The 25,888-nt window shown below is 41.7% G+C and overlaps 2 protein-coding genes across 3 annotated transcripts; one reads left to right on the forward strand and one right to left on the reverse strand.

The window, feature by feature from the left end:
• Positions 1-1,547: 1,547 nt before the first annotated feature.
• On the reverse strand, positions 1,548-17,102 carry LOC306998552 (uncharacterized protein). The gene is made up of 2 exons (XM_079612742.1): positions 16,617-17,102; positions 1,548-2,884 (listed from the first exon to the last, which is right to left on the reverse strand). Exons 1-2 carry the CDS (start codon positions 16,693-16,695, stop codon positions 1,743-1,745), a joined length of 1,221 nt encoding a protein of 406 aa, XP_079468868.1. The 5' UTR covers positions 16,696-17,102; the 3' UTR covers positions 1,548-1,742.
• Positions 17,103-17,141: 39 nt separating this feature from the next.
• LOC306998553 (uncharacterized protein) lies at positions 17,142-20,403 on the forward strand. 2 transcript variants are annotated; one of them, XM_079612744.1, is made up of 3 exons: positions 17,286-17,594; positions 17,709-17,793; positions 19,134-20,403. In XM_079612744.1, the coding sequence occupies exons 2-3, from the start codon at positions 17,709-17,711 to the stop codon at positions 20,003-20,005; spliced, it is 957 nt and encodes a 318-aa protein (XP_079468870.1). In that variant the 5' UTR covers positions 17,286-17,594; the 3' UTR covers positions 20,006-20,403. The 2 variants fall into 2 exon arrangements, with proteins under 2 accessions (XP_079468869.1, XP_079468870.1); XM_079612743.1 differs by having other exon boundaries at positions 17,142-17,793.
• Positions 20,404-25,888: the final 5,485 nt, after the last annotated feature.

Here is a 25,888-nt window from a genome sequence, read left to right on the forward strand (position 1 = left end):
TTGGGTTATTGTGTCCAAACTTGGCCTTCACCTGTAGAATAGATTACATTAGGCTTGTGCTTTAACTTCAGTGTCAGTGAAGGAGATGTTTCAGTGAGGGAGGGCAGTGTAGTCTTTGTAACCAAAACATAATCCATCGTCCTTCAACTGCACAGGGAATGAGATTACATAATTCTTCTAAAATGCATAATCTCTTTCTACAGGTAATTCTGTATCATGTATTAATGGCCATTTTGCTTCCAAATTTGAGATGCATGACAATTATATAATGGATAAAAGTAACGAGTTGCATTTTATTGTATAGGCTAACCACTGGACTATTAGACAAATTATTACATCACTATCCAAATTGATACAAATTTTTATTTTACCATTTGCATTAATAATAAGATGGAACTCATACATTCATACTTCAGATGATATGTACAGTTTTACATCTAATTTAATTACAGACACACCGACACACATCTAATGAGATTATTTACAAGGACTTACACAAAATTATGTTAGAATGTAAATTCTATAGAAAATTTTGCTGTGAAAAAATAAATGTGTGAGATGATGTCAAGCTGTAGAAAACTTCTGCTGGGAAGTAATGACTGCTGTGTATCATAACAATGCTTTACAGTCACTTCATGCATATTCACTTCACAACCATTGGATCCTCATGAAAAGCACAAGTGCGCTGAAAACCTCTGAAGCTTAATGACGTTAAACATGGAATAAATCTCGTCTATGCTTTCACTATTTCTAAAGTGCCTGACAGTTATAGCCTGTATACTATTCTAGACAATGATTGGAACTTTCTATTGTAAGCACTTCTTGCGTTATTGCCCCCATAAGATGAATCATTGTATTCCTCATTTGTAAATCCCTTTGGTCTGCTAAATGAATAAAAGGAAGAGTAAATCAGTGAATTGGTAAAAGTACTCTATAGTGTACTTCCACAGTCCAAGCACACATAGGTTTCTCACCAGTATGTGTTTTCTGATGGCCACAAAAAATATTCCCACATAAAAGGGAGAGAAAATTATGCATTTGACTGGCTGAGACATTCAAATGTCGGAATGTACACATACACACTTTCACAACACTTTTTTCCACCTTAAAGGAACACGCCGAGTTTTTGGGTCTTTAGCTTATTCACCGTATCCCCCAGAGTTAGATAAGTCCATACCCTTCTCATCTCCGTGCGTGCCGTAACTGTCTGACGCACCCACCGCTAGCCTAGCTTAGCACAAAGACTGGATGTAAGCAGCTCCAGCAAGCATACTGCTCCCAATAAGTGACAAAATAACGCCAACATTTTCCTATTTACATGTTGTAATTTGTATAGTCACAGCGTGTACAAAAAACAAGGTCAATGAGACACAGCCATCTTCTAACCGTATACACACTGGGAACTATATTCTCACAGAACTACTGGGATACAAGTTTATATTTCGGATCAAAATAGAGCAAATCAACTTTTGGAAGTAACTAGGCACTTCAAATAACAATTTGTATCATTAAATCATTCACTCAAACCATTTTCTTTTTTAAATTAATTAATTAATTAATTAATTCAAATTCATTTAAAAAAGACTGCAGCAATTAACATTTTGTCAGAACCTCTTGTAAATTACATGTTATTTTGTTTGTGTGTTGTGTATTTAGAATCGTGATCTCTATTTGAAGCAAAAAATTATTGTGATTCTCAATTTATCAAGAATAGTGCAGCTCTACTTCAAGGTGAACTTTGCTCAGTTTCTCAACTTTGGGCAAGCATTTTTTAAATGCTTCCCTAGATTTCCATATCGGCTGAAAGTCTTCCCACACGAAGGGCAGAGGTACGGCTTCTCTCCCGTGTGCACTCGCTCATGAATTTTCAGGGCTCCTGACTGAGTGAAACTCTTGTCACAGTGTGAACACTTGTAAGGTTTTTCTCCAGTATGGATCCGTTCATGCACTTTTAGTTCACCAGGTCTAATAAAAGTACTTCCACAGTCCAAGCACACGTAGGGTTTCTCACCAATGTGTGTTTTCTGATGGTCTTTAAACCCGTTAAGCCACAGAAAACTCTTCCCACAATAAGAACACACATAACGTGTTTCATCTTCGTGAATCCTCATGTGTGTCTTCAAGTGTACGGCCAAAAAAAACTTCTTATCACAGCGCTCACAGCTAAACGGTCTTTCTCCAGTGTGAGACAGCAAGTGAGTTTTGAGATTGCCAGCTTCTGCAAATCTCCTGCCACACTCAGAGCACTGGTGTAATTTCTCTCCAGAATGAACCTTCATGTGCCTTTTTAAGCTTCTTTGGTGCGTGAAACTCTTCCCACACAACATGCATGCGAAAAGCTTCTCTCCAGAATGAATTTTGGTGTGTTCCTTAAGACCTTCCTTTTGCGTGAAACTCTTTCCGCACTGAGGGCAGGTAAAAGGCCTCTCACCGGAGTGAATTCGCATGTGCCTCTTAAGGTCTCCTGAACTTGTAAAACACTTTTCGCACTGAGAGCATGTGAACGGCTTCTCTCCAGTGTGAATCCTTATGTGCCTCTTAAGGTCTTCTTGACGTGCAAAACTCCATCCACACTGAGGGCATGTGAAAGGCTTCTCTCCAGAGTGGATTTTGAAGTGATCCTTAAGGCTTCCTTTGCATGTGAAACTCTTCGCACACTGAGGGCAGGTGTACGGTCTCTCACCTGTGTGGATTATCATGTGAATCTTCAGGTGTCCTTTGCGTGTGAAACTCTTTCCACACTGAGAGCAAGTAAAAGAGTTTTTGGCTTCTGTTTTTGAACTACAAGACTTTTCTTCATTTATGAAATGATGAGGTTCCTCGTACAGATCTTTCTCCTCCACTTCATTCAGTTCTTGATGTTCCTCTTTGACTTCTATCAGGCCTAAAACATGTTTAATTGACCAAATCAATTCAAGAATGATAGATTAAAATGCAATCTAACAATTTCCCAGCTAACGGGGAACATTCTCAGAACTTGAGCAAACCTTATGGTTTTCTCAAAGTTATGAACAAACGTTCTTCCAGTAACGTTAATAGAACATTCGTCAAATGATAGCACAAAAAAAAATGTATACATCGTTAATGGAACTTTTTTTCTGATATGTATTAATTTCTCTAACTTTTTAAAACATTTTCCTAATTGGTTCAGAAGGATCAATCAAATGTAACATTCCAATAATGATTGCAAAATTATGAATGCAATATTCCCTTAAAGGGATACTTCACTCAAAAATGAAAATTCTGTCATTCATTTCTCACCCTCATGTTGTTCCAAACCCGTAAGACTTTCATTCATCTTCAAAACACAAATGGAGATATTTTTGATGAAATCTGAAAGCTTTCTGCCCCTCCATTGACAGCTACTCAACTACCATGAGGTCGTGAAACTAATCCATATAAATTGAGCGGTTTAGTCCAACTATTCTTAAGAGACTTGATACAGTAGCTTTTTATGAAAGAACATATTTAATTTAGGCTTTTATTCACATATAAACATTGATCAGCAAACATAAACAGAAGCTCAACCGAGCCTGCTTGATGTGCGAGAACAATCCTCATTGGTTCTTGCTGAAGCTCAAAAGTGCTGCGTAACACGAGAATGAATCTCATTGGTTCTTGCTGAAGCTCAAACGTGCGGCGTAACACGAGAATGAACCTCATTGGTTCTTGCTGAAGCTCAAAAGTGCTGCGTAACACGAGAATGAACCTCATTGGTTCTTGCTGAAGCTCAAACGTGCGGCGTAACACGAGAATGAACCTCATTGGTTCTTGCTGAAGCTCAAACGTGCGGCGTAACACGAGAATGAACCTCATTGGTTCTTGCTGAAGCTCAAACGTGCTGCGTAACATGACAATGAACCTCATTGGTTCTTGCAGAAGATCAAACGTGCGGCGTAACACGAGAATGAACCTCATTGGTTCTTGCTGAAGATCAAACGTGCTGCGTAACATGAGAACGAACCTCATTGGTTCTTGCTGAAGCTCAAAAGTGCTGCGTAACATGAGAACGAACCTCATTGGTTCTTGCTGAAGCTCAATCGTGCGGCGTAACATGAGAATGAACCTCATTGGTTCTTGCTGAAGCTCAAACGTGCTGCGTAACACGACAATGAACCTCATTGGTTCTTGCTGAAGATCAAAAGTGCTGCGTAACACAAGAATGAACCTCATTGGTTCTTGCTGAAGCTCAAAAGTGCTGCGTAACACGACAATGAACCTCATTGGTTCTTGCTGAAGATCAAACGTGCGGCGTAACATGAGAATGAACCTCATTGGTTCTTGCTGAAGCTCAAACGTGCTGCGTAACACGACAATGAACCTCATTGGTTCTTGCTGAAGATCAAAAGTGCTGCGTAACACAAGAATGAACCTCATTGGTTCTTGCTGAAGATCAAACGTGCTGCGTAACACAAGAATGAACCTCATTGGTTCTTGCTGAAGTTCAAAAGTGCTGCGTAACACGACAATGAACCTCATTGGTTCTTGCTGAAGATCAAAAGTGCTGCGTAACACAAGAATGAACCTCATTGGTTCTTGCTGAAGATCAAACGTGCTGCGTAACACGAGAATGAACCTCATTGGTTCTTGCAGAAGCTCAAACGTGCGGCGTAACACGACAATGAACCTCATTGGTTCTTGCTGAAGATCAAACGTGCTGCGTAACATGAGAATGAACCTCATTGGTTCTTGCTGAAGCTCAATCGTGCTGCGTAACATGAGAATGAACCTCATTGGTTCTTGCTGAAGCTCAATCGTGCTGCGTAACATGAGAATGAACCTCATTGGTTCTTGCTGAAGATCAAACGTGCTGCGTAACATGAGAATGAACCTCATTGGTTCTTGCTGAAGCTCAATCGTGCTGCGTAACATGAGAATGAACCTCATTGGTTCTTGCTGAAGCTCAAACGTGCTGCGTAACACAAGAATGAACCTCATTGGTTCTTGCTGAAGTTCAAACGTGCTGCGTAACACAAGAATGAACCTCATTGGTTCTTGCTGAAGCTCAATCGTGCTGCGTAACATGAGAATGAACCTCATTGGTTCTTGCTGAAGCTCAAAAGTGCTGCGTAACACGACAATGAACCTCATTGGTTCTTGCTAAAGATCAAACGTGCTGCGTAACACGACAATGAACCTCATTGGTTCTTGCTGAAGCTCAATAGTGTTGCGTAAAAGTGCTGCGTAACACGAGAATGAACCTCATTGGTTCTTGCTGAAGCTCAAACGTGCTGCGTAACACGAGAATGAACCTCATTGGTTCTTGCTGAAGCTCAAAATTGCTGCGTAACACGAGAATGAACCTCATTGGTTCTTGCTGAAGCAAAAACGCACTGCGTAACACGAGAATGAACCTCATTGGTTCTTGCTGAAGCTCAATCGTGTTACGTAACACGAGAATGAACCTCATTGGTTCTTGCTGAAGCACAATCGTGTTACGTAACACTAGAATGAACCTCATTGGTTCTTGCTGAAGCAAAAACGCACTGCGTAACACGAGAATGAACCTCATTGGTTCTTGCTGAAGCTCAATCGTGTTACGTAACACGAGAATGAACCTCATTGGTTCTTGCTGAAGCTCAAACGCACTGCGGAACACGAGAATGAACCTCATTGGTTCTTGCTGAAGCTCAAAATTGCTGCGTAACACGAGAATGAACCTCATTGGTTCTTGCTGAAGATCAAACGTGCTGCGTAACACAAGAATGAACCTCATTGGTTCTTGCTGAAGCTCAAACGTGCGGCGTAACACGAGAATGAACCTCATTGGTTCTTGCTGAAGCTCAAACGTGCTGCGTAACACGAGAATGAACCTCATTGGTTCTTGCTGAAGCTCAATCGTGCTGTGTAACATGAGAATGAACCTCATTGGTTCTTGCTGAAGTTCAAACGTGCTGCGTAACACGAGAATGAACCTCATTGCGTCTTGCTGAAGCTCAAAAGTGCTGCGTAACACGACAATGAACCTCATTGGTTCTTGCTGAAGATCAAACGTGCTGCGTAACACGACAATGAACCTCATTGGTTCTTGCTGAAGCTCAATAGTGTTGCGTAAAAGTGCTGCGTAACACGAGAATGAACCTCATTGGTTCTTGCTGAAGCTCAAACGTGCTGCGTAACACGAGAATGAACCTCATTGGTTCTTGCTGAAGCTCAAAATTGCTGCGTAACACGAGAATGAACCTCATTGGTTCTTGCTGAAGCAAAAACGCACTGCGTAACACGAGAATGAACCTCATTGGTTCTTGCTGAAGCTCAATCGTGTTACGTAACACGAGAATGAACCTCATTGGTTCTTGCTGAAGCACAATCGTGTTACGTAACACTAGAATGAACCTCATTGGTTCTTGCTGAAGCAAAAACGCACTGCGTAACACGAGAATGAACCTCATTGGTTCTTGCTGAAGCTCAATCGTGTTACGTAACACGAGAATGAACCTCATTGGTTCTTGCTGAAGCTCAAACGTGCGGCGTAACACAAGAATGAACCTCATTGGTTCTTGCTGAAGCTCAAAATTGCTGCGTAACATGAGAATGAACCTCATTGGTTCTTGCTGAAGCTCAAAATTGCTGCGTAACATGAGAATGAACCTCATTGGTTCTTGCTGAAGCTCAAAATTGCTGCGTAACATGAGAATGAACCTCATTGGTTCTTGCTGAAGATCAAACGTGCTGCGTAACACAAGAATGAACCTCATTGGTTCTTGCTGAAGCTCAAACGTGCGGCGTAACACGAGAATGAACCTCATTGGTTCTTGCTGAAGCTCAAACGTGCTGCGTAACACGAGAATGAACCTCATTGGTTCTTGCTGAAGCTCAATCGTGCTGTGTAACATGAGAATGAACCTCATTGGTTCTTGCTGAAGTTCAAACGTGCTGCGTAACACGAGAATGAACCTCATTGCGTCTTGCTGAAGCTCAAAAGTGCTGCGTAACACAAGAATGAACCTCATTGGTTCTTGCTGAAGCTCAAACGTGCTGCGTAACATGAGAATGAACCTCATTGGTTCTCGCTGAAGCTCAATCGTGTTACGTAACACGAGAATTAACCTCATTGGTTCTTGCTGAAGCTCAAACGTGCTGCGTAACACGAGAATGAACCTCACTGGTTCTTGCTGAAGCTCAAACGTGCTGCGTAACACGAGAATGAACCTCACTGGTTCTAGCTGATGCTCAAAAGTGCTGCGTAACACGACAATGAACCTCATTGGTTCTTGCTGAAGATCAAAAGTGCTGCGTAACACAAGAATGAACCTCATTGGTTCTTGCTGAAGATCAAACGTGCTGCGTAACACAAGAATGAACCTCATTGGTTCTTCCTGAAGTTCAAAAGTGCTGCGTAACACGACAATGAACCTCATTGGTTCTTGCTGAAGATCAAAAGTGCTGCGTAACACAAGAATGAACCTCATTGGTTCTTGCTGAAGATCAAACGTGCTGCGTAACATGAGAATGAACCTCATTGGTTCTTGCTGAAGATCAAACGTGCGGCGTAACACGACAATAAACCTCATTGGTTCTTGCTGAAGCTCAAAAGTGCTGCGTAACACGACAATGAACCTCATTGGTTCTTGCTGAAGATCAAACGTGCTGCGTAACATGAGAATGAACCTCATTGGTTCTTGCTGAAGCTCAATCGTGCTGCGTAACATGAGAATGAACCTCATTGGTTCTTGCTGAAGATCAAACGTGCTGCGTAACATGAGAATGAACCTCATTGGTTCTTGCTGAAGTTCAAACGTGCTGCGTAACACAAGAATGAACCTCATTGGTTCTTGCTGAAGCTCAATCGTGCTGCGTAACATAAGAATGAACCTCATTGGTTCTTGCTGAAGCTCAAACGTGCGGCGTAACATGAGAATGAACCTCATTGGTTCTTGCTGAAGCTCAAACGTGCTGCGTAACACGACAATGAACCTCATTGGTTCTTGCTGAAGATCAAACGTGCTGCGTAACACGACAATGAACCTCATTGGTTCTTGCTGAAGCTCAATCGTGTTACCTAACACGACAATGAACCTCATTGGTTCTTGCTGAAGCTCAATCGTGTTACCTAACACGACAATGAACCTCATTGGTTCTTGCTGAAGCTCAAACGTGCGGCGTAACACAAGAATGAACCTCATTGGTTCTTGCTGAAGCTCAAAATTGCTGCGTAACACGAGAATGAACCTCATTGATTCTTGCTGAAGCTCAAACGCACTGCGTAACACGAGAATGAACCTCATTGGTTCTTGCTGAAGCTCAATCGTGTTACGTAACACGAGAATGAACCTCATTGGTTCTTGCGGAAGCTCAAACGCACTGCGTAACACGAGAATGAACCTCATTGGTTCTTGCTGAAGCTCAAACGCACTGCGTAACACGAGAATGAACCTCATTGGTTCTTGCTGAAGCTCAAAATTGCTGCGTAACACGAGAATGAACCTCATTGATTCTTGCTGAAGCTCAAACGCACTGCGTAACACGAGAATGAACCTCATTGGTTCTTGCTGAAGCTCAATCGTGTTACGTAACACGAGAATGAACCTCATTGGTTCTTGCTGAAGCTCAATCGTGTTACGTAACACGAGAATGAACCTCATTGGTTCTTGCGGAAGCTCAAACGCACTGCGTAACACGAGAATGAACCTCATTGGTTCTTGCTGAAGCTCAAACGCACTGCGTAACACAAGAATGAACCTCATTGGTTCTTGCTGAAGCTCAAAATTGCTGCGTAACACGAGAATGAACCTCATTGGTTCTTGCTGAAGCTCAAACGTGCTGCGTAACACGACAATGAACCTCATTGGTTCTTGCTGAAGCTCAATCGTGTTACGTAACACGACAATGAACCTCATTGGTTCTTGTTGAAGCTCAAACGTGCGGCGTAACACAAGAATGAACCTCATTGGTTCTTGCTGAAGCTCAAAATTGCTGCGTAACACGAGAATGAACCTCATTGATTCTTGCTGAAGCTCAAACGCACTGCGTAACACGAGAATGAACCTCATTGGTTCTTGCTGAAGCTCAATCGTGTTACGTAACACGAGAATGAACCTCATTGGTTCTTGCTGAAGCTCAATCGTGTTACGTAACACGAGAATGAACCTCATTGGTTCTTGCGGAAGCTCAAACGCACTGCGTAACACGAGAATGAACCTCATTGGTTCTTGCTGAAGCTCAAACGCACTGCGTAACACGAGAATGAACCTCATTGGTTCTTGCTGAAGCTCAAAATTGCTGCGTAACACGAGAATGAACCTCATTGGTTCTTGCTGAAGCTCAAACGTGCTGCGTAACACGAGAATGAACCTCATTGGTTCTTGCTGAAGCTCAAACGTGCTGCGTAACACGAGAATGAAACTCATTGGTTCTTGCTGAAGGTCAAACGTGCTGCGTAACATGAGAATGAACCTCATTGGTTCTTGCTGAAGCTCAAACGTGCTGCGTAACACGAGAATGAACCTCATTGGTTCTTGCTGAAGCTCAAAAGTGCTGCGTAACATGAGAATGAACTTCATTGGTTCTTGCTGAAGCTCAAAAGTGCTGCGTAACACGAGAATGAACCTCATTGGTTCTTGCTGAAGCTCAATCGTGTTACGTAACACGAGAATGAACCTCATTGGTTCTTGCTGAAGCTCAATCGTGTTACGTAACACGAGAATGAACCTCATTGGTTCTTGCGGAAGCTCAAACGCACTGCGTAACACGAGAATGAACCTCATTGGTTCTTGCTGAAGCTCAAACGCACTGCGTAACACAAGAATGAACCTCATTGGTTCTTGCTGAATCTCAAAATTGCTGCGTAACACGAGAATGAACCTCATTGGTTCTTGCTGAAGCTCAAACGTGCTGCGTAACACGACAATGAACCTCATTGGTTCTTGCTGAAGATCAAACGTGCTGCGTAACACGACAATGAACCTCATTGGTTCTTGCTGAAGCTCAATCGTGTTACGTAACACGACAATGAACCTCATTGGTTCTTGTTGAAGCTCAAACGTGCGGCGTAACACAAGAATGAACCTCATTGGTTCTTGCTGAAGCTCAAAATTGCTGCGTAACACGAGAATGAACCTCATTGATTCTTGCTGAAGCTCAAACGCACTGCGTAACACGAGAATGAACCTCATTGGTTCTTGCTGAAGCTCAATCGTGTTACGTAACACGAGAATGAACCTCATTGGTTCTTGCTGAAGCTCAATCGTGTTACGTAACACGAGAATGAACCTCATTGGTTCTTGCGGAAGCTCAAACGCACTGCGTAACACGAGAATGAACCTCATTGGTTCTTGCTGAAGCTCAAACGCACTGCGTAACACGAGAATGAACCTCATTGGTTCTTGCTGAAGCTCAAAATTGCTGCGTAACACGAGAATGAACCTCATTGGTTCTTGCTGAAGCTCAAACGTGCTGCGTAACACGAGAATGAACCTCATTGGTTCTTGCTGAAGCTCAAACGTGCTGCGTAACACGAGAATGAAACTCATTGGTTCTTGCTGAAGGTCAAACGTGCTGCGTAACATGAGAATGAACCTCATTGGTTCTTGCTGAAGCTCAAACGTGCTGCGTAACACGAGAATGAACCTCATTGGTTCTTGCTGAAGCTCAAAAGTGCTGCGTAACATGAGAATGAACCTCATTGGTTCTTGCTGAAGCTCAAAAGTGCTGCGTAACACGAGAATGAAACTCATTGGTTCTTGCTGAAGGTCAAAAGTGCTGCGTAACACGAGAATGAACCTCACTGGTTCTTGCTGAAGCTCAAAAGTGCTGCGTAACACAAGAATGAACCTCATTGGTTCTTGCTGAAGCTCAAACGTGCTGTGTAACACAACAATGAACCTCATTGGTTCTTGCTGAAGCTCAAACGTGCTGCATGCGTAACACGACAATGAACCTCATTGCTTCTTGCTGAAGCTCAAACGTGCTGCATGCGTAACACGAGAATGAACCTCACTGGTTCTTGCTGAAGCTCAAAAGTGCTGCGTAACACAAGAATGGACCTCATTGGTTCTTGCTGAAGCTCAAACGTGCTGCGTAACACAAGAATGAACCTCATTGGTTCTTGCTGAAGATCAAACGTGCTGCGTAACACAAGAATGAACCTCATTGGTTCTTGCTGAAGCTCAAACGTGCTGCGTAACACAAGAATGAACCTCATTGGTTCTTGCTGAAGCTCAAACGTGCTGCGTAACACGAGAATGAACCTCATTGGTTCTTGCTGAAGCTCAAAAGTGCTGCGTAACACGAGAATGAACCTCATTGGTTCTTGCTGAAGCTCAAATGTGCTGCGTAACACGACAATGAACCTCATTGGTTCTTGCTGAAGCTCAAAAGTGCTGTGTAACACGAGAATGAACCTCACTGGTTCTTGCTGAAGCTCAAACGTGCGGCGTAACACGAGAATGAACCTCATTGGTTCTTGCTGAAGCTCAAACGTGCTGCGTAACACGAGAATGAACCTCATTGGTTCTTGCTGAAGCTCAAACGTGCTGCGTAACACAAGAATGAACCTCATTGGTTCTTGCTGAAGCTCAAACGTGCTGCATAACACGAGAATGAACCTCATTGGTTCTTGCTGAAGCTCAAAATTGCTGCGTAACACGAGAATGAACCTCATTGGTTCTTGCTGAAGCTCAAACGTGCTGCGTAACACGACAATGAACCTCATTGGTTCTTGCTGAAGCTCAAAAGTGCTGCGTAACATGAGAATGAACCTCATTGGTTCTTGCTGAAGCTCAAACGTGCGGAGTAACACGAGAATGGACCTCATTGGTTCTTGCTGAAGCTCAAACATGATGCGTAACACGACAATGAACCTCATTGGTTCTTGCTGAAGCTCAAAAGTGCTGCGTAACATGAGAATGAACCTCATTGGTTCTTGCTGAAGCTCAAACGTGCGGAGTAACACGAGAATGGACCTCATTGGTTCTTGCTGAAGCTCAAACATGATGCGTAACACGAGAATGAACCTCATTGGTTCTTGCTGAAGCTCAAACGTGCGGAGTAACACGAGAATGGACCTCATTGGTTCTTGCTGAAGCTCAAACGTGCTGCGTAACACAAGAATGAACCTCATTGGTTCTTGCTGAAGCTCAAACGTGCTGCGTAACACGAGAATGAACCTCATTGGTTCTTGCTGAAGCTCAAAAGTGCTGCGTAACACGAGAATGAACCTCATTGGTTCTTGCTGAAGCTCAATCGTGTTACGTAACACGAGAATGAACCTCATTGGTTCTTGCTGAAGCTCAAACGTGCGGCGTAACACAAGAATGAACCTCATTGGTTCTTGCTGAAGCTCAAACGTGCTGCGTAACACGACAATGAACCTCATTGGTTCTTGCTGAAGCTCAAACGTGCGGCGTAACACAAGAATGAACCTCATTGGTTCTTGCTGAAGCTCAAACGTGCTGCGTAACACGAGAATGAACCTCATTGGTTCTTGCTGAAGCTCAAAATTGCTGCGTAACACGAGAATGAACCTCATTGGTTCTTGCTGAAGCTCAATCGTGTTACGTAACACGAGAATGAACCTCATTGGTTCTTGCTGAAGCTCAAACGTGCTGCGTAACACGAGAATGAACCTCATTGGTTCTTGCTGAAGCTCAATCGTGTTACGTAACATGAGAATGAACCTCATTGGTTCTTGCCGAAGCTGATACGTACGCCGCTGCGTAACACACAAGAATGAATGACATTGGTTCTTGCTGAAGCTCAATCGTGTTACGTAACACGACAATGAACCTCATTGGTTCTTGCTGAAGCTCAAACGTGCGGCGTAACACAAGAATGAACCTCATTGGTTCTTGCTGAAGCTCAAAATTGCTGCGTAACACGAGAATGAACCTCATTGATTCTTGCTGAAGCTCAAACGCACTGCGTAACACGAGAATGAACCTCATTGGTTCTTGCTGAAGCTCAATCGTGTTACGTAACACGAGAATGAACCTCATTGGTTCTTGCGGAAGCTCAAACGCACTGCGTAACACGAGAATGAACCTCATTGGTTCTTGCTGAAGCTCAAACGCACTGCGTAACACGAGAATGAACCTCATTGGTTCTTGCTGAAGCTCAAAATTGCTGCGTAACACGAGAATGAACCTCATTGGTTCTTGCTGAAGCTCAAACGTGCTGCGTAACATGAGAATGAACCTCATTGGTTCTTGCTGAAGCTCAAAAGTGCTGCGTAACACGAGAATGAAACTCATTGGTTCTTGCTGAAGGTCAAACGTGCGGCGTAACACGAGAATGAACCGCACTGGTTCTTGCTGAAGCTCAAAAGTGCTGCGTAACACGAGAATGAACCTCATTGGTTCTTGCTGAAGCTCAAACGTGCTGTGTAACACAAGAATGAACCTCATTGGTTCTTGCTGAAGATCAAACGTGCTGCGTAACACAAGAATGAACCTCATTGGTTCTTGCTGAAGCTCAAACGTGCTGCGTAACACAAGAATGAACCTCATTGGTTCTTGCTGAAGATCAAACGTGCTGCGTAACATAAGAATGAACCTCATTGGTTCTTGCTGAAGCTCAAACGTGCTGCGTAACACGAGAATGAACCTCATTGGTTCTTGCTGAAGCTCAAACGTGCTGCGTAACACGAGAATGAACCTCATTGGTTCTTGCTGAAGCTCAAATGTGCTGCGTAACACAAGAATGAACCTCATTGGTTCTTGCTGAAGATCAAACGTGCTGCGTAACACGAGAATGAACCTCACTGGTTCTAGCTGATGCTCAAAAGTGCTGCGTAACACAAGAATGAACCTCATTGGTTCTTGCTGAAGATCAAACGTGCTGCGTAACACGAGAATGAACCTCACTGGTTCTTGCTGAAGCTCAAACGTGCGGCGTAACACGAGAATGAACCTCATTGGTTCTTGCTGAAGCTCAAACGTGCTGCGTAACACGAGAATGAACCTCATTGGTTCTTGCTGAAGCTCAAACGTGCTGCGTAACACGAGAATGAACCTCATTGGTTCTTGCTGAAGCTCAAACGTGCTGCGTAACACGAGAATGAACCTCACTGGTTCTTGCTGAAGCTCAAACGTGCGGCGTAACACGAGAATGAACCTCATTGGTTCTTGCTGAAGCTCAAACGTGCTGCGTAACACGAGAATGAACCTCATTGGTTCTTGCTGAAGCTCAAAATTGCTGCGTAACACGAGAATGAACCTCATTGGTTCTTGCTGAAGCTCAAACGTGCTGCGTAACACGAGAATGAACCTCATTGGTTCTTGCTGAAGCTCAAACGTGCTGCGTAACACGAGAATGAACCTCATTGGTTCTTGCTGAAGCTCAAACGTGCTGCGTAACACGAGAATGAACCTCATTGGTTCTTGCTGAAGCTCAAACGTGCGGCGTAACACAAGAATGAACCTCATTGGTTCTTGCTGAAGCTCAAAATTGCTGCGTAACACGAGAATGAACCTCATTGGTTCTTGCTGAAGCTCAAAATTGCTGCGTAACACGAGAATGAACCTCATTGGTTCTTGCTGAAGCTCAAAAGTGCTGCGTAACACGAGAATGAACCTCATTGGTTCTTGCTGAAGCTCAAACGTGCGGAGTAACACGAGAATGGACCTCATTGGTTCTTGCTGAAGCTCAAACGTGATGCGTAACACGAGAATGAACTTCATTGGTTCTTGCTGAAGCTCAAACGTGCTGCGTAACACAAGAATGAACCTCATTGGTTCTTGCTGAAGCTCAAACGTGCTGCGTAACACGAGAATGAACCTCATTGGTTCTTGCTGAAGCTCAATCGTGTTACGTAACACGAGAATGAACCTCATTGGTTCTTGCTGAAGCTCAAACGTGCGGCGTAACACGAGAATGAACCTCATTGGTTCTTGCTGAAGCTCAAAATTGCTGCGTAACACGAGAATGAACCTTATTGGTTCTTGCTGAAGCTCAAACGTGCTGCGTAACACGAGAATGAACCTCATTGGTTCTTGCTGAAGCTCAAACGTGCGGCGTAACACGAGAATGAACCTCATTGGTTCTTGCTGAAGCTCAAACGTGCTGCGTAACACGAGAATGAACCTCATTGGTTCTTGCTGAAGCTCAAAATTGCTGCGTAACACGAGAATGAACCTTATTGGTTCTTGCTGAAGCTCAAACGTGCTGCGTAACACGAGAATGAACCTCATTGGTTCTTGCTGAAGCTCAAACGTGCGGCGTAACACGAGAATGAACCTCATTGGTTCTTGCTGAAGCTCAAACGTGCTGCGTAACACGAAAATGAACCTCATTGGTTCTTGCTGAAGCTCAAACGTGCTGCGTAACACGAAAATGAACCTCATTGGTTCTTGCTGAAGCTCAAAATTGCTGCGTAACACGAGAATGAACCTCATTGGTTATTGCCGAAGCTGATACGTACGCCGCTGCGTAACACACAAGAATGAATGACATTGGTTCATGCTGAAGCTCAAACGTGCTGCGTAACACGACAATGAACCTCATTGGTTCTCGCTGAAGCTCAAAATTGCTGCGTAACACGAGAATGAACCTCATTGGTTCTTGCTGAAGGTCAAACGCACTGCGTAACACGAGAATGAACCTCATTGGTTCTTGCTGAAGCTCAATCGTGTTACGTACACGAGAATGAACCTCATTGGTTCTTGCGGAAGCTCAAACGCACTGCGTAGAACGAGAATGAACCTCATTGGTTCTTGCTGAAGCTCAAACGCACTGCGTAACACGAGAATGAACCTCATTGGTTCTTGCTGAAGCTCAAACGCACTGCGTAACACGAGAATGAACCTCATTGGTTCTTGCTGAAGCTCAATCGTGTTACGTAACACGAGAATGAACCTCACTGGTTCTTGCGGAAGCTCAAACGCACTGCGTAGAACGAGAATGAACCTCATTGGTTCTTGCTGAAGCTCAAACGTGCTGCGTAACACGAGAATGAACCTCATTGGTTCTTGCTGAAGCTGATACGTACGCCGCTGCGTAACACACAAGAATGAATGACATTGGTTCATGCAGAAGCTCAAACGTGCTGTGTAACACGAGTGAAACTCATAAAAAGAAGTGATAAAAAAAAATGAATAAAATCCTGGATATTAAATCTGATTATCATATAACGCAATCAAGTCTCTCCAGAAAATGTTGGATTAACCCCCTCAATTCAATATGGGTTTGTGTTATGATCACTTTATAAACTTTTTGAAGCGTCCAAGTGTCAGTTTTGTAGCTGTCAGTGTCAATGGAGGAACAGAAGCTCTCAGTTTTCATCAAAAATATTTTCATTTGTGTTCCGAAGATGAACGAAAGCCTTATGGGTTTGGAACGACATGAGGGTGAATAATTAATGACAGAATTTTCATTTTTGGATTGACTATACGTTTAACATTTATATAACCACGAAAAACGTTTTTAAAACATGTTTTTAAAGCAAAAATGTTTTGAACGTTCAGAGAAACATTCAGAAATAAAGTTTTAAAAAATAAATATCATTAGCAAAACGTTCTTTGAACATGTTTCTGTTAGCTGGGTTAATGCCATCTGATCTGTTATGATCATTTGTTAACATTTTCACTAAAACACACCGTTTCATTTTACAGCTCCTGTGAACTGTTCCAATAATTTATTCATTGTCAGTCATTAATGAAGAATCAAGAATTGACACCAACCTCTTTGTTCCTCAGTATCTTCATTTTCAATTCTGCATGCATGACTCATGTCTTCTCTCTCCTCTTTAATAAACTCCATATTTACAATAATATGCCACTCAGATCTCAGCTGGGGTTTTACTGCTTGTTTGGAAAGGAGACTTTGTCACGTTTGAGATTATGGGAAAATTTGAATGGAATGATCAAAGCTAAATAAATATGCAAAATAAATCCCTGTTCCATAATAACACTCATATATGTTGCGCCATTTGACCAACAGCACTTTACAAAAAGCATTACAATAGCACATATATGGCGATAATCTACGTTCACAACACATTACGCTAAATGCAGTAATACTGCCGTGTTGTTTCAGAACATTTGTAAAAAAAAAACATGAACTACTTTCGAAGGTTTCGTAACTATTTATACACCTTAAACCGTAAACACAATACACATTTCACAGCAGTCTGAGTGCGCCGCAGCTCGTGTGACGTCATTTCAGCTACGCAGCAAAATAAAGGTCTTTAGGAAATAATACAAAATATAAGTCAGATGGTCATTTTGGTGACATATTTAAAAGCTACATTTGTTATCCAGTGGTATGTTGATATATCATCGTTGTAAGAGCATGCAATGTCAATTTAGTCTATACGGGGTCTTTTTTCTTTTCCTCAACGTCCTCCCTCCATCCCTGTAGGTGGCGGAGATGCACCGAGATCAGTTTGCAAACCTCTGAAAAATATAAAGAATTAGAAAAACGTTTTCGCTTATTAGAGGAGGAAGGCTTTGCAAAGCTAAGCGACAAAGGGTCGATCCGTTTAAAGACGTGATAGTGTTGGCTTATCATAAACTCGGAAGTGAAAAACGTAAACAAACGCGGCACGTGCTTTCAGCGCGTAATAGATGTGTGTGAGTTGGCGATCAGGCCAATATATGGCACGAATATTTTCATCTCCGTAAACGTGGCAAAGTCTCGTTACCAAACAAACAGGAAAAGTACAGGTGTAGCAGCTTATAGTTGATGAATGTCCTGTGTATTGAAGCAGCTTTGAAACAATCTGTATAGAAATAAATGCTGATAGGCGATATCTGCCTGGCATTCTCGTAAAGATGGAGTGTATTAAAGATGAGAGTGAAGACATGAGTGATGCAGAAGCATGCAGAGTGAAAGATGAAGATACTGAAGAACAAATAGGTTGGTGAGTTTTCACTAATGAAACGGTGTTAAGTTCAAATAGAGTTTGTTTAGAAAAGCATGGCAGTAGTGGAGACTGGGGAGGTTTGCTCTCAGTGTTTGTGCCCTGTCTCAAACTCAAACTTACATTTGGAATTTAAACTTTCTATTAGTTTTACATGTGCATGAATACTTTTTTTAATGCACTTTCTCACCATTGTTTTTGTATCAGCCCCACATCCCATTTCAATTGAAACATTTTAATTCAAAGGGTAAACTAATGGGAGGAATTCCATTTTAATTTCAAGTTGCAAAATACTGAACTAATATCTAATATTTAAAGATTTAAAAACAGCAGTGTTAGTTACTCTCACAGTTGTGGCAAATGTATACACTAAACGTTTTTATTCATGCTTTGCGGTTTCAGTAAAAGTACATTGGAAAGTGTTACATGAATCGCTAGTTGGTCAGCTTAACATTATCTTAAAATAAAATTAAGTAATGATCTTAAATTATAGATAAATGCATACACATTCTGTGAAATAAAAACCTCAAATTGAGTTTTGTTCTGTAAATCCTTTCAGATATACAGGCGAAACTCGAAAAATTTGAATATAGTGCCAAAGTTAATTTCAGTAATTCAACTTAAAAGGTGAAACTAATATATTATATAGACTCATTACATGCTAAGTGAGATATTTCAAGCCTTTATTTGTTATAATTTTGATGATTATGGCAGATTATGAAAACCCCAAATTCGAAATTAGAATATTGTGAAAAGGTTTTCATAAATTGTAAGCCTATATCAAAATTATAACAAATAAAGGCTTGAAATATCTCACTTTGCATGTAACAAGTCTATATAATATATTAGTTCCACCTTTTAAGTTGAATTCCTGAAATAAATGAACTTATACTTAACACGATATTCTAATTGTTCGAGTTTCACCTGTACAACATCTGATGTTGTGTATATGATTTAATCCCTGTAGCTCATTTATAACTGGTTAAACTGTTTCACCTTACCATTTGATACAACACTCCCTGGTCACCTACTAAAATAACATTGTTAAAGAGATCAAGTTTTCTGATGAGACAAGATTACTTTATATGATGAATAGATTGAATTTAGTCTTTTATTCACATATAAACATTAACCAACTCACACACAGTTGTGGTAAACAGAAGCTCAAGCATGTTCACTTGATGTGCAAGAACCAATGTAATTCATTCTCGTGTTACGCAGGTTTGGATATAGATACGTGACGGCTGTTGCTTTATGCCATTAAGCTTGGATCATTGTTATTTTTGATTTCACCTTTTGTGAATTGATTTTTGACCGTATACTGTTTTCGTTTCAGACCTGGTGCAAGTGAAAGAAGAAAGTCAAGTGAATGACACAGAGGAGACATGTCTGTATCAAGAAGCTCATAGTTTCAGAAGTGGAGAAAAATCGTTCAGTTGTTCAGGATTGAAACCGAATCTCTCACAAGAAACGAAGCAGAGAACAGAAGCCAACAGTTGTTTCACTTGCCCTGAGTGTGGAAAGAGTTTCTCGCATAAAGGACACTTCAACGAACACGTCAAAATTCACTCCGGGGTGAAGCCTTTCACCTGCCCTCATTGTGAAAAGAGTTTCACGTGCAAAGGACACCTTAAAAGGCACATACGCATCCACACTGGAGAGAGGCCGTACACGTGCAGTCAGTGTGGAAAGAGTTTCAAATGTGCAACGAACCTCAAAGATCATCAGCGCTCGCACTCTGGAGAAAGGCCGTTTAAGTGTGATCAGTGCGGTAAAAATTTCATTTTGGCATCAAACCTAAAGGCCCACATCAAAATTCATACAAATGAGAAGCCTTACGTGTGCGCTGTGTGTGGAAAGGGCTTTCTGCGCTTGGGCTGTTTTAATGATCATCAGAAAATCCACACTGGCGAGAGAGCTCATATGTGTTTTGAGTGTGGGGACACGTTTACTAGATCCAGCGCATTGAAACAGCACCAAAAAATCCACACTGGAGAAAAACCTTACAAGTGCTCATATTGCGGAAAGGGTTTCACTCACTCCGGAGCCCTGAGAAGACACGAGCGAGTGCACACCGGAGAGAGGCCGTATCACTGCACTGCGTGCGGGAGGACTTTCACCCAGTCCAGCGATCTACAGAACCATATAAGAAAGCCTTGTCCAATGTTGTCACACGGTGAGCAAAGTTCATCTTCGGTTGCAGTTTAAACAGTTGTGCTGAATGAGCTGTCCTTCTGTGTGACAACTTGATTGTACTTGCTTTACAAAACAAACTTTTCCTTTAGAAAAGTAGGGTGTGTTGTCGGCGCTGTCAAATGCCACACGTTTGAAGGAACTATTTTCTTCTGTGATGGGAGTAGAAATACTACTAATTGGATTGTTAATGCACTATTCTTTCCTTTCATTTGTCATAGTTACTCAATCAGTCTGGCTGAAAATATTTCAAGAAATAATGTTAATTTGGTCATTTTGTTTTTTTTAAACTGTGGGCAAGGGGTCATGTTTGAATAGCCTGTCTCGTACTGTCTCTTCTAGCCGAAGACAGACTAACGTGTAGTGTGGCGACTACATGCCATTTCCAGAAATAAAAAAGCTACACTAATCTTCTACTGTGTGTGACTTATTTAATGAGCACAGAAGCGGTTTATGTCAGTTTTAATCAAAATGAATGTAAATGTTGCATCTCAGTTCTGCATTAAATAAAACATTATTTTAGGAAGTGTTCCAGGGCTTGTTTTCCATTCATGTAAGATCAACTTAAATTATTTAACTGTCAATCGTTTGACACGATTCTTGTGTCGATTGCTTCGTTATTCAAAGGTATTCATCGCAGACTTGTAGTTGTAGCCCCGGGTCCATCACGTCAGGTATGCCCCAGGTATGCTTACATGAAGTGCAAAAACTTGCACTTTCAGGCTCCCAAAACATAGTTGTCGTGTAAATGAATGGCTAAAACTAAATTTTAGTTGCAAACGGTGTTGTTTAAATGCCCCCTTAGATGGCGGCTTTTATGGAGATACTGAAACCAGTGTATCAAGAACAGCCAGTTAGAAATAATTGGCAAAAATATATTGTATTAACTCAAGAAAGGCCACACAAGTGCTTTGTTATTTTTGTGTAAAAAAAAGAAAAACCTGTTAACATTAAACAGTGTAACACAAATGACACTTACATTATAATTTCCTATGGCCAAATTGAACAATAATGCGTTACAGTGAATTAGTTAAAAATTATTACAATAATGGGAAAAACCTTAATTGGTAATTCAATACCAATCATTGTAATTTTGGTTTGCTATCTTTTATTACTTTTAAAAAAGAATCAAAAAAAAAAAAAAAAAAAAAGCATGTTAAAAAACAAAACAAAAAAATGTCATGAATGCATTTCAATGAATACGAAAACTTTTATCTATTTGGTATCAGATAAAGATATGCTCTCTGATAACAATTTTGTGTTTACCTACTGTAATTGTTACAATCACTGTTAATAAAAGAATCACCCATATGCTAAAGTAACTTTTCAACAGAAGTGTAAACATCATTTATGCAACAAATGAATTCATGGGATAAGCTACTACTACTACTACTATGGCCGTTCATGTCAAATGCGACGAACTGCTTCCCGTTTTGAGCGTCTCTCTTCCAAAAATGACTTGTGTGGAATGAATCACCAGTATGGAGCGAAGGCAGCGAAAATGGAAGGCGTTGAGGCGATGTTCGTGCCTCCTGTATGTTGTCCATGTCTCACTTGCATATAGTAAGGTGCTAAGTACACATGCATGGTATACACGGACTTTGAGGAGCAATGTGATGTTCTTGTTGTGCCAGACACGCTTGCTCAGTTTTCCAAACATTGATGATGCCTTCCCAATACGCATGTCAAGTTCTGCGTCAAGGTTATTGTTGTTTGATACTGTGGAGCCCAGGTAGGTGAATTTGTCTACCACAGATAGACATGTGTTGTTAATGTATACTGTAGGGTTTAGGGTTGCAGGTTGGGCAAGGATAACTGTCTTTTTAAGACTAATCTGCAAACCAAACTCTAGACATGCAGCGGCAAATGATGTGCAGAGTAGTTGTAGATCTGCCTCTGAGTGGGCAACAAAGGCAGCATCATCAGCATAAAGCAGCTCACGTACCAGAACATGGCGTACTTTAGTCTTCGCCCGCAGTCTGGCCAGATTGAACAGTTTTCCTGAGCTACGGGTGTGTAGAAGGATACCCGAGTCATCAGGAAATGCACGGCGTAGTAGGGCAGAGAAGAAAATTCCGAAGAGGGTAGGGGCAAGGACACATCCCTGTTTTACCCCACACTTTATCTGGAACTCGTCAGAGCGAGTGCCTTCAGACTGTACAGTTGCCTTCATGCCCTCATGAAACTCAGTAATCACCTTCAGTAACTTTGGAGGGCAGCCAAGTCTTTGTAAGATGAGGAAAAGTCCTGATCGACTAACATAGTCAAAGGCCTTGGTCAAGTCTACAAACACCAAAAACAGAGGTTTACGCTGTTCAATACACTTTTCCTGTTCTGTGTTGTGTGCAGCAGAGTTCTCTATATTTAGCAAATATATGCAGAATCATCATAAGTGAAACTAGTTATTGATGCCAAGGGCCCCCAAATATGACAATCCCCTTGCAATACCTTCCTAAAACATAAAAGACCCAAAACATTATGAGCAGTCACAGGTGAAGGGAATATTGTTGATCATCTCCTAACACACACATTAGGGTCTGCATAAATTAGATGGTAAGCAAACAGTCAGGTATTTTTCATAATTAATGCGTTGAATGCAGGTTAAATAAGCAGGAATAAAGGCTTGTGGGTTGATCCCGGTCAGCAATGCTGATAATTTACCAACCGTGTCCAAGGAGGGACAAACCACAAACTGGCGACAGGGTGTTGGACGCCCAAGGCTCATTGATGCACAAGGGTAACGAAAGCTATCCTGTCTGGTCCGAGCCAGCAGAAGGTCTACTGTGGCACAAGTCACACAAAAGTTTGATGTTGGTTATGGGAGGAATGTGTCACGGCACACTATGAGGCTGTGAAGCCACAGACCAATCTGAGTGCCTATCATGACCCCTGCCCACCGTCGAGAGTGCCTTCAATGGGCACGTGAGCGTCGGACCTTGGAGCAGTGGAAGAAGGTCGCCTGGTCCGTTGAGTTTCGTTGTCGTTTACATCGCATGGACGGCCGTATACATGTACCTGGGGAAGTGATGGCACTTTTTACAACAAAAATGAATCACTAAACTTACTTAAAGGGTTAGTTCACCCAAAAATGAAAATAATGTCATTAATGACTCACCTTCATGTCGTTCTAAGCCCGTAAGACCTCCGTTCATCTTCGGAACACAGTTTAAGATATTTTAGATTTAGTCCGAGAGATTTCTGTCCCTCCATTGAAACTGTATATACAGTATACTGTCCATGTCCATAAAGGTAATACAAACATCATCAAAGTAGTCCATGTGACATCAGTGGGTTAGTTAGAAGTTTTTGAAGCATCGAAAATACTTTTTGTCCAAAAATAACAAAAACTACGACTTTATTCAGCATTGTATTCTCTTCCGGGTCTGTTGTCAATCCGCGTTCACGACTCAACAGTCTTCCTCTGTGTCGAAATCCTTAGACATGTTTGCGAAGATTGATTTTTTTTTACAGTGTGCGTCTCCCTCAGTCTATAAATGAAGCTCGGGCGCACCAGATAACACGTCATCAGCGTCTTACGTCAGCAGCGTCACTGTGGAGTCGTGAATGCGGATTGACAACAGACCCAGAAGAGAATACAATGCTGAATAAAGTCTTATTTTGTGTTATTTTTGGACCAAAAAGTGTTTTCGATGCTTCAAAAAATTCTAACTAACCCACTGATGTCACATGGACTACTTTGATGATGTTTTTATTACCTTTATGGACATGGACAGTATACTGTATATACATTTTCAATGGAGGGACAGAAAGCTCTCGGACTAAATCTAAAATATCTTAAACTGTGTTCCGAAGATGAACGGAGGTCTTACGGGCTTAGAACGACATGAGGGTGAGTCATTAATGACATTATTTTCAATTTTGGGTGAACTAACCCTTTAAGCTGGACTATGACGCTATTTTCTTCTAGAGCTGCTTCTATAGTTTAAACAAACTTTGTTTAACCATTATTATTTTCCAGTTATAACTCTAAAACTGCTTTAAAACAGTCCGTATTGTTAATAGCGTTATATAAATAAAAGTGACTTGACTTGACAGGATACACTGAGGGACGATGACAAAATGGTTGAGTGTGATGCTCTGAGCAATGTTCTGCTGGGAAACCCTGGGTCCGGCTATTCATGTGGACGTAAATTTGACATGTGCCACCTAAACATGATTGCAGACCAGGTAAACCCATATTACAATGGTGTTCGCTGGTGGAAGTGGCTCAGCACAGGATAATGCACCCTGCCACACTACACATATTGATCAGGAATGGTTTGAGGAATGCAGTGAAGAGTTCATGGTGTTGCCCTGACCATCTCAATCCAATTGAGCATCTGTGGGATCTGCTGGACCAACAGGTTCAATCCGCCTCGTATCCTACAGGACTTGAAGGACCTGTTGCTGACGTCTTGGTGCCAGAAACCACAGCACACCGCCAGGGCTCTCGCAGAGTCTATGCCCCGGTGGGCCGAAGCTGTGTTGGCAGCACCCAGAGGACTAACAGCATATTAGGCAGGTTGTCATAATGTTTTGGGACCTCAGTTATGTTATAAATGGTTATACCCATTTATACTGTGTGAGAAAATCATTTCTTTGACTAAAGTTTTTTTAAAAAGACTACATATTGTGACGTCATATCACATCCATTGCAATGTCCAAAGTAGACTTGGCATAATATCGTCATTATGACAGGTGTACAGTGTACACTTGCAATAAGGGATATATAGTCTAGCCCTGATATCTTTTATCTCATAAGTAAGGATGTGGAATAATAACTTTGTATCTTTACCAACCCTCCTCGGTTGAAAATGGTTCCTCTGCATCTATAGCATTACAGAGCCTGTGATGATCCATTGTCATTGAGACATGTGATCTTTTCCCTTGGGATTTATCTTATCTCATTGACCAATGAACAGAGTAAGTCTCATCCATTGCGGTGTGGGAAATATGACCCCACTTACATTTACATTTACATTTATTCATTTAGCTGATGCTTTTATCCAAAGCGACTTACAATTGCTATATATCAGAGGTCGCACGCCTCTGGAGCAACTAGGGGTTAAGTGTCTTGCTCAGGGACACATTGGTGTCTCACAGTGGATTCGAACCCGGGTCTCTCACACCAAAGGCAAGTGTCTTATCCATTGCGCCATCACCACCCCACTTCTTCCTGAATAAAATCTTATAGTTTTACATTAACAGCTAAACATAATAACTTTGCTACTCCATCCTCAAGGTAACCCATTGATTCAGAAAACACTGGCAGTGATGTACAGTATGTCTTTGTCTGGGGTGTTGTTCACTTATGACACAGTAATGCCCTGCACTAAGCGCTCTGGCCTCCAGAAGTGAGTAGAAATGCTCTCTTTCAAATGGACTTTGCTGCTGTAGTAGTAAAAAGGCCCTTTACCCATCGTGCACCCCGTAGTCATGCTACATATGACAGGCACTTTCTGAACTAGAAAACAAATGTGCACTGTTTCCGAAGAACAAGGGGTTCACCCAACTTACCCACTGGCTCATTTTACCCCAGCAATGTCCCGTCTGATGTCCGTCCTCATCTATGCCAGATCAGAATGATTCTTCACCAGCCGCGTCATGTTTGTAGGAACTGGAAATCAGGACTAACAAATCTGCCTCATTCTTTCCTAAAACTAGACTAGACAACCTTCTGTCACTGTTAACTGATTAATTTACATAGTTGTTAATGATCACTTATACCTACAGTAACATTGTTGATTAACATATGGTCAGTTTTCTCATATGTGCCAGAGGAGAATGGGCTTCCTCTGCTGAATCTTGGTTCTTCATTGAAAGAAAAGAAAACGATGTTTTTAGGAAACAAACTCCCTAAATTTATGGTTCTATTTCTTGTTTTCTAACAGCCATGTT

This window comes from Phoxinus phoxinus (genome assembly GCF_949152265.1).
Source record: "Phoxinus phoxinus genome assembly, chromosome: 5".
Classification (NCBI taxonomy): domain Eukaryota; kingdom Metazoa; phylum Chordata; class Actinopteri; order Cypriniformes; family Leuciscidae; genus Phoxinus; species Phoxinus phoxinus.

What these genes read in the sequence shown, in the direction of transcription:
- LOC306998553 (XM_079612743.1), top strand. Translation starts at nt 17,709, where the DNA reads ATGGAGTGTATTAAAGATGAGAGTGAAGACATGAGTGATGCAGAAGCA. An exon ending in AGATACTGAAGAACAAATAG is followed by an intron (nt 17,794 to 19,133) that starts GTTGGTGAGTTT and finishes TTTTCGTTTCAG; the next exon opens with ACCTGGTGCAAGTGAAAGAA.
- LOC306998552 (XM_079612742.1), bottom strand. Translation starts at nt 16,695, where the DNA reads ATGGAGTTTATTAAAGAGGAGAGAGAAGACATGAGTCATGCATGCAGA. An exon ending in AGATACTGAGGAACAAAGAG is followed by an intron (nt 2,885 to 16,616) that starts GTTGGTGTCAAT and finishes AACATGTTTTAG; the next exon opens with GCCTGATAGAAGTCAAAGAG.